The sequence below is a fragment of the Astatotilapia calliptera genome, chromosome 11 (genome assembly GCF_900246225.1).
Source record: "Astatotilapia calliptera chromosome 11, fAstCal1.2, whole genome shotgun sequence".
NCBI lineage: Eukaryota > Metazoa > Chordata > Actinopteri > Cichliformes > Cichlidae > Astatotilapia > Astatotilapia calliptera.
This window is the reverse complement of record NC_039312.1, coordinates 24,905,464-24,922,810: the sequence shown is the minus strand read 5'-3', so window position 1 is coordinate 24,922,810 and position 17,347 is coordinate 24,905,464. Positions and strand designations below refer to the sequence as shown.

At 42.6% G+C, this 17,347-nt stretch overlaps 1 protein-coding gene across 4 annotated transcripts in view; it reads left to right on the top strand.

The window, feature by feature from the left end:
• LOC113031524 (polycomb protein SCMH1) overlaps positions 1-17,347 on the top strand; it is a 37,313-nt gene that overhangs the window by 10,977 nt on the left and 8,989 nt on the right. For 3 of the 4 annotated variants that reach the window (XM_026183662.1, XM_026183663.1, XM_026183661.1), the window contains exons 8-13: positions 3,671-3,915; positions 4,256-4,447; positions 5,728-5,854; positions 5,963-6,163; positions 6,470-6,640; positions 7,245-7,367. In XM_026183662.1, the coding sequence (XP_026039447.1) occupies positions 3,671-3,915; positions 4,256-4,447; positions 5,728-5,854; positions 5,963-6,163; positions 6,470-6,640; positions 7,245-7,367 (1,059 nt within the window). Of the gene's footprint in view, positions 1-3,670; positions 3,916-4,255; positions 4,448-5,727; positions 5,855-5,962; positions 6,164-6,469; positions 6,641-7,244; positions 7,389-17,347 lie in introns of all 4 variants that reach the window. The other variant, XM_026183664.1, reaches the window with a different exon arrangement.

The window sequence follows — 17,347 nt, the reverse complement described above, 5'->3', positions numbered from 1 at the left end:
TTTGACTGCAAAGCTTGTCATGCAAGAGCAACTGCTAGTCCCTACCTGGTGCATGTGAGGTTGACGGGTACAGATGGGGCCTCTAGGGATTGCACAGAAGCTTTGGAGAATGACGGCAGACAAAGCTTTTGCCGGCTCTACTCCAAAAACGGCTTTTACTTCCTTAGAGGTTCTGATTATCTTTGCATTGTAACACCAAAATTGTAATTCCAAAATAAAATGAAAATAATCACGGCTGGGTGTTCAAATTGCATTATTTTACTTTAAAAGGTTTTTTTATGTGCAGAAATTATATGGATATCAACTTAGTTCATCAACACATCTGTGGCTAAGTCTGGAAAAAAATTATAACTCCTGATAAAGGCATTATTTATTCCTGACTCATGGATTAGATTTCACTACACTATGAGATTTCTGCTTTTATTTTGTCCATCTGCTGTATGTCCACATTTACACTGCATATGGTTAAAGTGTTGTTAAAAATTTCCTTCCTATTTGCATGGGGTTTTTTAAGTGCAAAGTTGGCTCTCAGTGTCTATTTGTATTCAGTTTGGTTTGTAAATGTTGAAGTAGGCATGCCTGCGGTTTTTACTTCTCTTTTAGAAGACTGTTTACAATGCAGCAGTTCTTTGTGATATATTGCTTCCTTTGTGACTTGTGGTAAAAAATCATTGCTCTTGTAAAGCAGTTATATTTCAGACATTGTAGCTGTCTTAACTTGTTTAACATCAGGAATAAAAGCCAGACTCAAAGCTGGAAATGTGTTACAGAAGAACCACAGAAGGTAGAAGTTGCTTACAAGGGTTATCAGCCACAGGGTCAGCTGTCCTCGTGTGTAGAATCCACAATATGTGAAGGAGCCGATTGAGGGAGGGAAATGGAGGATATGTCTTTGTAGCCTGCTAGTGTTTTATGTAGGCCTGGCACTTGCCCAGTTAGCAGAATCAGGTCATGACGCGAGTGAAATGAGTCTGTGTGCCCCTCCACAGGCCTCTCATTGGCACACTGGCTGTCGAAGTCTGATTAGACACCTTGGAAAGATTAAAGAGGCAGAAATCAAGAGAAAGGACAGACATATGCTGTGAAAAGTGGATTGTTTACATTGTCAGTACATGTGGGAGGAGAAAAGAAGAGAAGGGAGGAAAAAGGGAGAAAAGGAGGAGTCAGAGGAAGAGTGGGAGAGGAGGACAGGGCAGGAGGAGAGGGTGAATTTGAGGACAGCTGTGCTGACAATCAGACACTTTTGACTTTCGTTTGAGACAGACGGTGAGTAAATGAATGAAATTACTGAAATGCAGCCATAGAGCGAGCGTTAGATCAAAAGCGCTTGAGAAGTTATGTTGCTGTAATATGAAGCTGGTAGTGGTGGCTTTATGAACTCGGTGAACTCAGTGCACTCATGGGATAAAGAAAAAAAACAAGGGTTTGCTTGTTAAGCGCTTGCTTGGCTGTATTTACAAGCAGTGCAATTGATTGTAACCTCAATCTCTTTACACCGTTAAACATATTATCTAGGATTTGTTCAATCTGTTTAGGATCAATCAGCTGTCTTGTTTTTTTTTGTTTGTTTTCCTTCCCTCTTTTTTTCTCTTTAGCTTCTCTGTGACTTCTCTGTGAAACGTAGCAGTAGCCTGCAGACTGTGTGTTGCATTGATTGGTCTGTTTGTGTGAACGTGTTTAATAAATACAGCCCCGCTGGCCAAGACCTGTGTTAATGAATGTGGCCGCTCCTCTCGTAAATCTGTCCCCAGCTGATCCAGGATGAATACCAGCGCACTTTAGGTTGTGCAGTGTGTGTGCACACACAAACACGCTTTCATGAAAGCGTGTTTTAAATCGCAGGTGCATATGAAGCCAGATATTCCGACTATACTGTGGCTCTGTTTTTCTGTGCGGTTGTTTTTGCATGCACACATTCTTGAAGTTTTGCCAGCTGTAATGGCTTATGTAAAGTACACGGACTGCTTGGTTGTTTTCTTGTGTTTAGTAGAGACCCTCTGTTAATGTTTTTAACATGCGCCTGTTCTCTGGGGATTACGTGATTTCAGAAGTGCTTCACATTCAGGAGTGAAGGGCCGTGTGTTCATATTCTGGAGATACATTTTTGCAGCAGCTTGCTTCTTCATTTGCGTTTTAATTCTTGTGCTTTTTCTATGTTGCTTCTTGTTTTTTTTCTGGCCAGCAGAGTCTTAAAGGTAGAAGAAGAGGTAACCAACTTTCGTAACCTCTGTCTTTAACAACTGCTTATTTTTCTTCTTTCAGTTGCTACCTGATAGCTTTTAGTCTTTCTTTTGCTTTTTCTTGATCTTCATTTTGCGGCGTACAGTGGATAACAGTTTACAAAGATAACGCCTGATTGTGTGATTTCATTATGTTATATATGATGTAACACCAAATTGATGCATATACTTTACTTGCCTGTACTTTTAGTGGGATCTGCCTAAAGAGATCATTTGTATCTGATCAGATTTTGAGGCATATCAAATACTACTCCACTACACCAATGAAATGAAAATTAATTTTGTTTAATAAACAGAATTAGCACTTTTATTAAACATATCCGCAGACTTGGTTATTTTCCCAGGAAATACTTTATATAAAATAAATGTAAATTTAAAAATAAGTCTCTGTTTGACTTTCAACACAGTTATGCAATCTGCCACACTGAATTTTATTGAACTTGGTTTAGAGTTATGGCATGATCAAAGAATGAGCCAGATCTTTGGTAGATTGTTTATTAGTCAGTTCAAAAATAATTTCTCAGCCCTTGAGCACCAAACAAAAAGAGTGTGTATTCCTTCTTCTGTGGCTTAATGTTATTAGAGGCTTGGTTACCACTCAGTGGTGATGCCGTACTGGAAAAGAGTGCAAAGTCAAATTGCTGTCAGTTTCTCAGCAGTTTTGATTTTGTTTGTGTGTGGAAAAAAATGACTGAAAGTTTAAATTCAGTCTTAAAAAGGGAACTTTTTGATGCGACCACTCTTCTCTTTTTCTTCTTTTTTTTTGCTCGCTACCTGTTCCCTAAGACTGTAAAAAGTGCTTGAGTGTGAGAACTGCACTGTGGTGTCCTTGGGCTTATAACTGAAGGACATAGTTTGAGAAAGAACTATTTTGTTGCTAAGAAAGTTTGACCTTCTTGGCTTTAGTGCCACTGAGAGAAGTTCAGATGTTGTAAACAATCTGGATTTTGTCATCCATTGAAGATAACACGCTTTACCTTTAGCTTTTCAGAAAGTCTTAGAGTAGAGATCAGAAAACCAAGTACCTTCCCCATGCACAGAGAGTACTTAATGTCTGTGCGTGACTCAGCCAGCTTCTTATTTGGCTTCAATTTGAAGCATGTGAGGACATTGCAGCCAACAGCACAAAGGCTACTTGAATGCATCAAGCACATGACTCATTCTGCAATGTGGCAATGTTGTGTGCATATTGCACAGCAGGTGTTTGGTGAAGTTGATTTAGGATTGTGACTGAACACGTTGCCCTTGTTGTTCACATAACATAACCACAAAAGGCGTTCTAGATTTAGACTTCTAAATTGTAGGCTGAATATGGAAGATGTGAATACCTAACTGAGAGGCACAGAGCAATAACTCTTAATTAATTTTGCTGCCGATACCAAGCAGCTTTTCAACTTCTCCCATTTTCTTTTCTCTCTTTACGCTTACAGTGGTGCTGCCCAAAAGCCTTGGAGCATTGACAGACGGAAGTGTGGAGAGCCCAGTCATGCATCCCAGCCCCACGGTGGGCAGGCCTCCAGGCCAGAGAGGACGCAAGCCAGGCCGCAGGAAAACCAAAGTGACAGGGCACTGGAATCAGAAGGGCTCTACACTGGGACCACAGAGCATCCAGCCAGAAAAAGTCCAGGAACCTGTCAAAATTCCCAAGAAGAGAGGACCAAAACCAGGCAGTAAGGTGGGCATGAAAAAACAGTTTTTTACTTTTGTGTGATAGTGAAGCAGTTATGACACTTACATATAGTATACAAATAGTTTCTGTCCGGTGTAGCAGGGACAGTGTTTCTGAGACAACGTGTTGCTGTTGAATCTTTCAATTGAATTCCAAGTGGTAGAAAGAATTTCTATAGCCTGTTAATAAAAGAAGTAACGGGTAAGTGAATTTTTAACCAACCTTTACATTAAACTATGAGACTGCTCACAATGGCATCCCAGATTAGTTGTTTTGTGTTTGAGGGGCATTATTAAAAAAAGAGGCATCCCTATTTGACTGTGTGTCCTTTGCTCTTTGTTTGCAGCTGGGGTGGGCAAAGAGAGCTAGCTGGCTAGAGGATTCCATGGCTGGGCCAGGGCGGCCCGTGACAGGCCCAGGGCGAACCAGGGGCAGACTGCCCGCCAACTGGGCGCAGAGGATAACTTTGCAGCAGGGTCAGACTCAGGCAGAACCTATCAAGATCCCAAAGAAAAGAGGGCCGAAACCTGGCAGCAAGGTAACTGTCCAGTACAAAAGAACCCCAGCTGTCATTAGACAACTTCATGTCACATAAACAGCTGCCTGCTTGAGAAATGCTGATGAAAATGTGAAAAGGGAAACTTCTGCAGTATAATTCTTGGAGCGCAAATCATTGGAGGCTTGTCCAGTGTTTTTTGACTATATTTGGATTATTAAGTTATTTAGCCAGAAACTAACCTGTTAGGCTACGTTCACACTGCAGGCGAAAGCGCATCAAATCCGATTTTTTTTGACCCTATGCGACCCATATCCGATCATGGTATGACAGTGTGAACGGCACAAATCCGATGTGGTACTGAATCCGATACATATCCGATGTTTTAGAAAGCGACTGCTGTTTGAACGGTCATGTCGCATTAAATCCGTCTTTTACGTCACTGACACAAGACAGACGCCAATTATCAGCGCCGGAGAAGCGCCCGAGAAGACATCGCGAACGCTTCCTGGCCATCCAGTGAAACTGCTGGGAAGACAACGTTGGAGAAACGTGAACATTTTATTTGTACTGTATAATCTGCAGATTCTGACAGAAATCTGCAGCTATCCTTTGAAGCACCGCTCCTCTCTAAAACAGCAATAAGGATAATTATTAGGTTATTTACATTATTATGTAAACAACAAAATAACTTAAAGCAAAAATTGGGAAACTTAAAGTCCGAAGTCTTTATATTAAGGCCATCAGTCAAACCATATTGTTTGCTCTGGGTCTAAACAGAGCGCGTTGTGTGTGACGTCTTCTTTTGCGCATGCGGGCCGCTTTGAGCGTGCACACTAGAGAGCGTTTGCTGTCGCATTTTATTTGTAGTGTGAACGAGCAGACAAAAAAATCGGATTTGATCAAAAAATCGGAATTGAGCATTAACACCTGCAGTGTGAACGTAGCCTTAGTTAACCCTCTGATCTGACAAAGCCCGTTCCTGTTTCTGTTATCATAAGTTTCCTAGCTAGTTAAACATGCCTGCTCATTTGTAACATACATGCTATAAAAAAATTTTTAAAGCCTTGGTTTCATCATATTTATGTCTTTATAAACGATATAGTTGTTTTTGGGTAAGATGGACTGAGCTGGTATCCATTTATTAAGCGCAAACAGTTGCAAAACCACAGTGCTCAGTCATTGGTAGTGTTTGCAGCATCCAGTTTGTATGTTTGTTTAGTTTTCCATTACCATTTACAGAAATGTACTTAGCTCAGTTCTTTTATTTGCTTTTCTAAATATATGTACTGATGGCTCTGAATTTGTGTATTTGCATACAGAGAAAACCACGAGTGGTACCTAATCCAGTCCCCACGTCTCCCACCAGCAGTACCCCAGAGCCTGACACCAGCACTGTGCCCCTGGACAATGCTACCATCCCTAATTCTGCACTACAGGCTCCCACAGGTACACAGCGTCCACAGGCCTACACATAATGCACATTGCTTTTTGGGGTTTTTTGCATCAACTTTTTCATTCAGTGTCATTTAAGGTCATATACCTTTCGCCTTTTAGTTTGTGTGTACCTAAACAAGTACGGCAAGATGGGACCCCATTTAGACCAGCGGCGTATCCAACAGCTGCCAGACCACTTTGGGCCAGGCCGAGCCTCGTCGGTGCTTCAGCAGTGTGTCCAAGCTTGTGTGGACTCTGCTCACAACCAGGGCACAGTCTTCTCCTGCCTGAAATCTGGACAAGGAGGAGAAGTCATTTCAGGTGTGCATTGGTCTAATTTGAAAGCAAATTCACTTTCTTCACCCTTTCTTCTCTTTGATTTAGTGCTTATGAATTTACTGTGGCAATGCTCACTTATCCACGAGAACATCAAGAACCAACAAAGTACGAAAAAATAAAACAAACCACTTGGCTGATTCTATTGTTGTTGTTTGAGTTATGTTACACAGATTGTGTGGGTCGGATTTTGTTTATTCATGAAAGCTCACTCACATCTGTAACACAGCCTGTTTATTGAATTACACTTGAATGAAGCAGTTGAATTAATATCCACCATGTCTTTTCCAGCCTTTTTTGACCAGCAGCAGCACACCTTGACCCTGCCAACTGTCAGCAGTGTCACCTATGTCCTCCGCTTCCTGGAAAAACTTTGCCACAACCTGCACTGCGATCCTTTGTTTGGCAGCCAGCCTGTAGCCAGAGGCGGTCTTCACTACGACAGTCACACGTACACTACAGGTCAGGGTCGCTGTTTGCCCACTCTGTGTTCACGTGTACAGTGTTAATTTATTTTAACATAGCTGTTAGAACCATGCTCTTACATTGAAAAGTACCAGTGTCAAAGACTCTGCTCACTTTTACTACATTTAATGAAAAGGCAGCTAAAGTTTTATAATAGTCATTGGGCTCTTGTGTCAGGTGGAAAAATATGCTAAGCTTAGTAGGAAACGACTGGTTTAGACCGTTTTCTAAGTGGTTTAGGTGAGAGGAAACAGCAGACTATTATGTGTCTGCCTTATTTATGCAGAGATGTTGGCAATATGCTTCTAGAAAATGAATCCTTATTTGCTGTATTGTGGAAAGCAAGTAATGTGTTGAAATTGCAAAGACAGGGGTAGTGAAGAGAACTAGGGTTGGGCAATGTGGCCTAAAATATGCTCTCTTTTTTTTCTTAAAACGAAGGATAATTATGTAACACACATTCAGCGTAATTGTTAGAGATCTAAAATATCACTGCTCTGGTACACTGAGTTGCATCTTTGTCACATCCAGCTTCTTGATTTTTAGTTAACATGGAACAATAGCCTCCAGCTGTTCTTCAACCCATGTGTGCTTGTTTTAGAGAGGAGAAGTTTTGGAGACAGTCTGAAAGCGGTCCCAGTACGAAGCACAAAGCGGTTCCTTCAGGACTTCACCAATCCTCTGTCTCCGAAACTGCCAAAAATCCCACGGCACTCCACTGATGGTAATCTGTTTCATCCATTCATAATTAGGGCCCGAGCACTGAGAGTGCGAAGGCCCTATTGTATCTGCTCCGTTTCTTATTATTATTATTAGGGCCCGAGCACTGAGAGTGCGAAGGCCCTATTGTATCTGCTCCGTTTCTTATTATTAGGGCCCGAGCACTGAGAGTGCGAAGGCCCTATTGTATCTGCTCCGTTTCTTATTATTATTATTAGGGCCCGAGCACTGACAGTGCGAAGGCCCTATTGTAATTGCTCTGTTTATTATTATTATTATTATTATTATTATTATTATTATTATTCCGGCAAATGAATTGGCCGTTTGAGGGCCTAAACATGCTCGAAAACTCATGAAATTTTGCACACGCGTCAGGTCTGGTGAAAATTTACGTATTTTAATGTTCTCAGACATGGCCAGGGAAAATTAGCTCAGTAGCGCCACCTAGAAAAATGAAAAACGCGAGCCCCCGGTATGGGTATGACCTACATGTTTGAAAGTCGGTACACCTATATAACGTTCAGAGTCGAACAAAAAAGTCTATTATGGCAATGTCCTAAACCCAACAGGAAGTCCGCCATTTTGGATTGAAGGTGACATTTTGGGTCTGATTTTACCGTTTCCATGCCTTGTACTTTAACGAACTCCTCCTTGGGATTTGGTCCTATAACTTCAAATTTGGACAGTGTCAACTACACCCTTGTGCCATGTTAAATTGCGGAGCTTTTGAGTTTTCACAATACTATGAGGCCGTGGCGCCATGGCGAATTTCGATGACTCGCCATGAAAATCTTATTGCCTCTCATTCTGTCATACATGTTCCGATCTGGACCAAAGAGCACACATATGATAAGGCTCCACCCCTGAACATATTTCAACTGCCATATTTGACATCAAGGACAGCGCCACCTAGTGGGAACAGGAAATGTCATGTTTTACACTTTGGGGTACAGTATAGTGATGGGTGACATCTGCAGCCTCAAATTTCTCCAGGAAAGCCTTAAGGAGTTGGTCTTGGGTTACAGTGAAAACTGTGACTTTTCGCGAAAGGGTGTGACCCCAGCAGCATGGCGAACTTTGATGTCACGCCATGAAGAAACAAATTAGTATAACTCAATGAAATCCAGTCTGATCAGTACCAGACTTTACAGGCATGATGTCAGACCCGCCCTGAACAGATTGATGTGCCCATTGTCGGAAATACGGACAGCGCCACCTAGTGGCAACAGGAAATGTCATGGCTTTAATTTTGTTGTACTGATTTTCACAGGTTCATCGTGGCCACCTCAAAAGCGGTGAATATCACCATCAGTCCCTCGTGATGCTTCAGTGCAAAAATTGTGACTTTAAACTGAACGGCGCACCCTGGTGGCAACGCTGTTCACCATGAAAGATGAAGTGGCTTTTGAGGGGCTTGGAAAGTTTATAGAGGCTTGAAATTTGGCACACACCTCCAAATGGATGAAGGCTTTGTTGTCATGTGATCATTTTCATTGAATAGCGCGAAATTGCTCCACAGCGCCCCCTACAAAATTTCAAAACACAGCCCCTGCTCTGTGTTTCATCTATGAGTCTGAAACCTGGTAAGCTTATGGAAGATATCAAGATGTACAAAAAAGTCTCTTGGAGCAATATCCCAAATCCAACAGGAAGTCAGCCATTTTAAAATTAATGTGTAATTTTGGCGACATTTTCCCCTCTTTTCAGGCTTCATACTTTGACGAACTCCTCCAAGGGATTTCATCATATTGAACCATTCTCCAGTGTGTGGAATCTAAAGACCTTTGTGATGTTAAATTGCGAAGCTTTTTACGTTCAGGGAAACGGGGTGGTCATGGCGGCACGTGGAGTTTCAATCACTCGCCAAAAAGCAGTAATCTGCTGTCACTCAAAGACACAAAGTCCAATCTCTCCCAAAGGTCGCAGGCGTGATGAGACTCGAGCTTGGAAATGTTTGTTATGCTATTTGTCAATAATGGTTAGAGCGCCACCTAGTGGCATGACTATAATCCTGGTTGAATAAGATGAAATGTTAGCTGGTGATTAAAAGCATGAAATCCATCAATGTGACATCACATCGGACGTGCCGGTTTGAGGTGTTGGCAGTGGCTCGACGTGCCGGGGGTGCGAGGGCCCTCATAACGCTGCTTGCAGCTTTAATTATTATTATTATTATTAGGGCCCGAGCACCGAGAGTGCGAAGGCCCTATTGTATCTGCTCCGTTTCTTATTATTATTATTATTATTATTATTATTATTATTATTATTATTATTCAGGCGAAACAAGGGCCTTTTTGAGGGCCTAAACATGCTCAAAAACTCATGAAATTTTGCACACATGCCAGGTCTGGTGAAAAATTTTGTATTTTAATGGTTTTACATATGAGCACTGGGAAATGGCTCTAGAGCGCCACCTATGCCTTGTTAAATGCAGCCCTACGACCACATCGTTTGAGCTACATGTATGAAATTTGGCACACATGTGTATCATGCCAAGACGAACAAAAAAGTCTGTGGGCCCATTGACGCAAACCCAACAGGAAGTCCGCCATTTGGAAGAGAAGGTGACATTTTGGCTCTAATTTTGCCATTTCCATGCCTCGAACTTTTGCGAACTCCTCCTTGGGGTTTGATTTCATAACCTTCAAATTTGGACAGTGTCAACTACACCCTTGTGCCATGTTAAATTGCGGAGCTTTTGAGTTTTCACAATACTATGAGGCCGTGGCGCCATGGCGAATTTCGATGACTCGCCATGAAAATCTTATTGCCTCTCATTTTGTCATACATTTTCTGACCTTGACCAAAGTGAACACATATGATAAGGCTCCACCCCTGAACATATTTCAACTGCCATATTTGACACCAGGGACAGCGCCACCTAGTGGGAACAGGAAATGTCATGTTTTACACTTTGGGGTACAGTATTGTGATGGGTGACATCTGCAGCCTCAAATTTCTCCAGGAAAGCCTTAAGGAGTTGGTCTTGGGTTACAGTGAAAACTGTGACTTTTCACGAAAGGGTGTGACCCCAGCGGCATGGCGAACTTTGATGTCACGCCATGAAGAAACAAATTAGTATAACTCAATGAAATCCAGTCTGATCAGTACCAGACTTTACAGGCATGATGTCAGACCCGCCCTGAACAGATTGATGTGCCCATTGTCGGGAATACGGACAGCGCCACCTAGTGGCAACAGGAAATGTCATGGCTTTAATTTGTTGTACTGATTTTCACAGGTTCATCTTGGCCACCTCAAAAGCGGTGAATATCACCATCAGTCCCTCGTGATGCTTCAGTGCCAAAATTGTGACTTTAAACTGAACGGCGCACCCTGGTGGCAACGCCGTCCACCATGAAAGATGAAGTGGCTTTTGAGGGGCTTGGAAAGTTTATAGAGGCTTTAAATTTAGCACACACCTCCAAATGGATCAAGGCTTTTTTGTCATGTGACCATTTTCCTTGAATAGCGCAAAATGGCTCCACGGCGCCCCCTACAATATTCCAAAATATCAGCCCCTGCTCTGTGTTTTATCTATGAGTCTGAAACTTGGTAAGCTTGTGTAAGATATCAAGATGTACAAAAAAGTCTCTTGGAGCAATATCCCAAATCCAACAGGAAGTCAGCCATTTTAAAATTAATGTGTAATTTTGGCGACATTTTCTCCTCTTTTCAGGCCTCATACTTTCACGAACTCCTCCAAGGGATTTCATCAGATTGAAGCATTCTTCAGTGTGTAGAATCTAAAGACCTTTGTGATGTTAAATTGCGAAGCTTTTTCCGTTCAGGGAAACGGGGTGGTCATGGCGGCACGTAGAGTTTCAATCACTCGCAAAAAGCAGTAATCTGCTGTCACTAAAAAACACAATGTCCAATCTCTCCCAAAGGTCGCAGGTGTGATGAGACTCGAGCTTGGAAATGTTTGTTATGCTATTTGTCAATAATGGTTAGAGCGCCACCTAGTGGCATGACTATAATCCTGGTTGAATAAGATGAAATGTTAGCTGGTGATTAAAAGCATGAAATCCATCAATGTGACATCACATCGGACGTGCCGGTTTGAGGTGTTGGCAGTGGCTCGACGTGCCGGGGGTGCGAGGGCCCTCATAACGCTGCTTGCAGCTTTAATTATTATTATTATTATTATTCAGGCGAAACAAGGGCCTTTTTGAGGGCCTAAACATGCTCAAAAACTCATGAAATTTTGCACACATGCCAGGTCTGGTGAAAAATTTTGTATTTTAATGGTTTTACATATGAGCACTGGGAAATGGCTCTAGAGCGCCACCTATGCCTTGTTAAATGCAGCCCTACGACCACATCGTTTGAGCTACATGTATGAAATTTGGCACACATGTGTATCATGCCAAGACGAACAAAAAAGTCTGTGGGCCCATTGACGCAAACCCAACAGGAAGTCCGCCATTTGGAAGAGAAGGTGACATTTTGGCTCTAATTTTGCCATTTCCATGCCTCGAACTTTTGCGAACTCCTCCTTGGGGTTTGATTTCATAACCTTCATATTTGGTCAGTGTCAACTACACCCTTGTGCCATGTTAAATTGCGGAGCTTTTGAGTTTTCACAATACTATGAGGCCGTGGCGCCATGGCGAATTTCGATGACTCGCCATGAAAATCTTATTGCCTCTCATTTTGTCATACATTTTCTGACCTTGACCAAAGTGAACACATATGATAAGGCTCCACCCCTGAACATATTTCAACTGCCATATTTGACACCAGGACAGCGCCACCTAGTGGGAACAGGAAATGTCATGTTTTACACTTTGGGGTACAGTATAGTGATGGGTGACATCTGCAGCCTCAAATTTCTCCAGGAAAGCCTTAAGGAGTTGGTCTTGGGTTACAGTGAAAACTGTGACTTTTCGCGAAAGGGTGTGACCCCAGCAGCATGGCGAACTTTGATGTCACGCCATGAAGAAACAAATTAGTATAACTCAATGAAATCCAGTCTGATCAGTACCAGACTTTACAGGCATGATGTCAGACCCGCCCTGAACAGATTGATGTGCCCATTGTCGGAAATACGGACAGCGCCACCTAGTGGCAACAGGAAATGTCATGGCTTTAATTTTGTTGTACTGATTTTCACAGGTTCATCGTGGCCACCTCAAAAGCGGTGAATATCACCATCAGTCCCTCGTGATGCTTCAGTGCAAAAATTGTGACTTTAAACTGAACGGCGCACCCTGGTGGCAACGCGGTTCACCATGAAAGATGAAGTGGCTTTTGAGGGGCTTGGAAAGTTTATAGAGGCTTGAAATTTGGCACACACCTCCAAATGGATGAAGGCTTTGTTGGCATGTGATCATTTTCATTGAATAGCGCGAAATGGCTCCACAGCGCCCCCTACAATATTTCAAAACATCAGCCCCTGCTCTGTGTTTCATCTATGAGTCTGACACTTGGTAAGCTTGTGTAAGATATCAAGATGTACAAAAAAGTCTCTTGGAGCAATATCCCAAATCCAACAGGAAGTCAGCCATTTTAAAATTAATGTGTAATTTTGATGACATTTTCCCCCCTTTTCAGGCCTCATACTTTGACGAACTCCTCCAAGGGATTTCATCATATTGAAGCATTCTTCAGTGTGTAGAATCTAAAGACCTTTGTGATGTTAAATTGCGAAGCTTTTTCCGTTCAGGGAAACGGGGTGGTCATGGCGGCACGTAGAGTTTCAATCACTCGCAAAAAGCAGTAATCTGCTGTCACTAAAAAACACAATGTCCAATCTCTCCCAAAGGTCGCAGGTGTGATGAGACTCGAGCTTGGAAATGTTTGTTATGCTATTTGTCAATAATGGTTAGAGCGCCACCTAGTGGCATGACTATAATCCTGGTTGAATAAGATGAAATGTTAGCTGGTGATTAAAAGCATGAAATCCATCAATGTGACATCACATCGGACGTGCCGGTTTGAGGTGTTGGCAGTGGCTCGACGTGCCGGGGGTGCGAGGGCCCTCATAACGCTGCTTGCAGCTTTAATTATTATTATTATTATTATTATTCACCCCAAACAAGGGCCTTTTTGAGGGCCTAAACATGCTCAAAAACTCATGAAATTTTGCACACATGCCAGGTCTGGTGAAAAATTTTGTATTTTAATGGTTTTACATATGAGCACTGGGAAATGGCTCTACAGCGCCACCTATGCCTTGTTAAATGCAGCCCTACGACCACATCGTTTGAGCTACATGTATGAAATTTGGCACACATGTGTATCATGCCAAGACGAACAAAAAAGTCTGTGGGCCCATTGACGCAAACCCAACAGGAAGTCCGCCATTTGGAAGAGAAGGTGACATTTTGGCTCTAATTTTGCCATTTCCATGCCTCGAACTTTTGCGAACTCCTCCTTGGGGTTTCATTTCATAACCTTCAAATTTGGACAGTGTCAACTACACCCTTGTGCCATGTTAAATTGCGGAGCTTTTGAGTTTTCACAATACTATGAGGCCGTGGCGCCATGGCGAATTTCGATGACTCGCCATGAAAATCTTATTGCCTCTCATTTTGTCATACATTTTCTGACCTTGACCAAAGTGAACACATATGATAAGGCTCCACCCCTGAACATATTTCAACTGCCATATTTGACATCAAGGACAGCGCCACCTAGTGGGAACAGGAAATGTCATGTTTTACACTTTGGGGTACAGTATAGTGATGGGTGACATCTGCAGCCTCAAATTTCTCCAGGAAAGCCTTAAGGAGTTGGTCTTGGGTTACAGTGAAAACTGTGAGTTTTCGCAAAAGGGTGTGACCCCAGCAGCATGGCGAACTTTGATGTCACGCCATGAAGAAACAAATTAGTATAACTCAATGAAATCCAGTCTGATCAGTACCAGACTTTACAGGCATGATGTCAGACCCGCCCTGAACAGATTGATGTGCCCATTGTCGGAATACGGACAGCGCCACCTAGTGGCAACAGGAAATGTCATGGCTTTAATTTTGTTGTACTGATTTTCACAGGTTCATCGTGGCCACCTCAAAAGCGGTGAATATCACCATCAGTCCCTCGTGATGCTTCAGTGCAAAAATTGTGACTTTAAACTGAACGGCGCACCCTGGTGGCAACGCAGTTCACCATGAAAGATGAAGTGGCTTTTGAGGGGCTTGGAAAGTTTATAGAGGCTTGAAATTTGGCGCACACCTCCAATGTGGTTAAGGCTTTGTTGTTATGTGATCATTTTCATTGAATATCCCAAAATGGCTCCACAGCGCCCCCTACAAAATTTCAAAATCACAGCCCCTGCTCTGTGTTTTATGTATGAGTCTGAAACCTGGTAAGCTTATAGGAGATATCAAGATGTACAAAAAAGTCTCTTGGAGCAATATCCCAAATCCAACAGGAAGTCAGCCATTTTAAAATTAATGTGCAATTTTGGCAACATTTTCCCCTCTTTTCAGGCATCGTTCTTTGACGAACTCCTCCAAGGGATTTCATCAGATTGCACTATTCTTCAGTGTGTGGAATCCAAAGACCTTTGTGTTGTTAAATTGCGAAGCTTTTTACGTTCAGGGAAACGGGGTGGTTATGGCGGCACGTAGACTCTCAATCACTCGCCAAAACGCAGTAATCTGCTGTTACTCAAAAACACAATGTCCAATCTCACCCAAAGGTCGCAGGCATAATGAGACTCGAGTTCGGAAATGTTTGTTATGCCATTTGTACATAATGGTTAGAGTGCCACCTAGTGGAACGACTAGCTAATCATGAATGAATGAGTTGAAATGTTAGCTGGTGGTTAAATGCATGAATTCCATCAATGTGACATCGATCGGACGTGCTGGTTTTAGGTGTTGGGCGTGGCTCGACGCGCCGGGGGTGCGAGGGCCCTCATAACGCTGCTTGCAGCTTTAATTATTATTATTAGGGCCCGAGCACCGAGAGTGCGAAGGCCCTATTGTATCTGCTCCGTTTCTTATTATTATTATTATTATTATTATTATTATTATTCACCCCAAACAAGGGCCTTTTTGAGGGCCTAAACATGCTCAAAAACTCATGAAATTTTGCACACATGCCAGGTCTGGTGAAAAATTTTGTATTTTAATGGTTTTACATATGAGCACTGGGAAATGGCTCTAGAGCGCCACCTATGCCTTGTTAAATGCAGCCCTACGACCACATCGTTTGAGCTACATGTATGAAATTTGGCACACATGTGTATCATGCCAAGACGAACAAAAAAGTCTGTGGGCCCATTGACGCAAACCCAACAGGAAGTCCGCCATTTGGAAGAGAAGGTGACATTTTGGCTGTAATTTTGCCATTTCCATGCCTCGAACTTTTGCGAACTCCTCCTTGGGGTTTCATTTCATAACCTTCAAATTTGGACAGTGTCAACTACACCCTTGTGCCATGTTAAATTGCGGAGCTTTTGAGTTTTCACAATACTATGAGGCCGTGGCGCCATGGCGAATTTCGATGACTCGCCATGAAAATCTTATTGCCTCTCATTTTGTCATACATTTTCTGACCTTGACCAAAGTGAACACATATGATAAGGCTCCACCCCTGAACATATTTCAACTGCCATATTTGACACCAGGGACAGCGCCACCTAGTGGGAACAGGAAATGTCATGTTTTACACTTTGGGGTACAGTATTGTGATGGGTGACATCTGCAGCCTCAAATTTCTCCAGGAAAGCCTTAAGGAGTTGGTCTTGGGTTACAGTGAAAACTGTGACTTTTCACGAAAGGGTGTGACCCCAGCAGCATGGCGAACTTTGATGTCACGCCATGAAGAAACAAATTAGTATAACTCAATGAAATCCAGTCTGATCAGTACCAGACTTTACAGGCATGATGTCAGACCCGCCCTGAACAGATTGATGTGCCCATTGTCGGAAATACGGACAGCGCCACCTAGTGGCAACAGGAAATGTCATGGCTTTAACTTTGTTGTACTGATTTTCACAGGTTCGATCGTGGCCACCTCAAAAGCGGTGAATATCACCATCAGTCCCTCGTGATGCTTCAGTGCAAAAATTGTGACTTTAAACTGAACGGCGCACCCTGGTGGCAACGCGGTTCATCATGAAAGATGAAGTGGCTTTTGAGGGGCTTGGAAAGTTTATAGAGGCTTGAAATTTGGCACACACCTCCAAATGGATGAAGGCATTGTTGTTATGTAACCATTTTCCTTGAATAGCGCAAAATGGCTCCACAGCGCCCCCTACAATATTTCAAAACATCAGCCCCTGCTCTGTGTTTCATCTATGAGTCTGACACTTGGTAAGCTTGTGTAAGATATCAAGATGTACAAAAAAGTCTCTTGGAGCAATATCCCAAATCCAACAGGAAGTCAGCCATTTTAAAATTAATGTGTAATTTTGATGACATTTTCCCCCCTTTTCAGGCCTCATACTTTGACGAACTCCTCCAAGGGATTTCATCATATTGAAGCATTCTTCAGTGTGTAGAATCTAAAGACCTTTGTGATGTTAAATTGCGAAGCTTTTTCCGTTCAGGGAAACGGGGTGGTCATGGCGGCACGTAGAGTTTCAATCACTCGCAAAAAGCAGTAATCTGCTGTCACTAAAAAACACAATGTCCAATCTCTCCCAAAGGTCGCAGGTGTGATGAGACTCGAGCTTGGAAATGTTTGTTATGCTATTTGTCAATAATGGTTAGAGCGCCACCTAGTGGCATGACTATAATCCTGGTTGAATAAGATGAAATGTTAGCTGGTGATTAAAAGCATGAAATCCATCAATGTGACATCACATTGGACGTGCCGGTTTGAGGTGTTGGCAGTGGCTCGACGTGCCGGGGGTGCGAGGGCCCTCATAACGCTGCTTGCAGCTTTAATTATTATTATTATTATTATTATTCACCCCAAACAAGGGCCTTTTTGAGGGCCTAAACATGCTCAAAAACTCATGAAATTTTGCACACATGCCAGGTCTGGTGAAAAATTTTGTATTTTAATGGTTTTACATATGAGCAC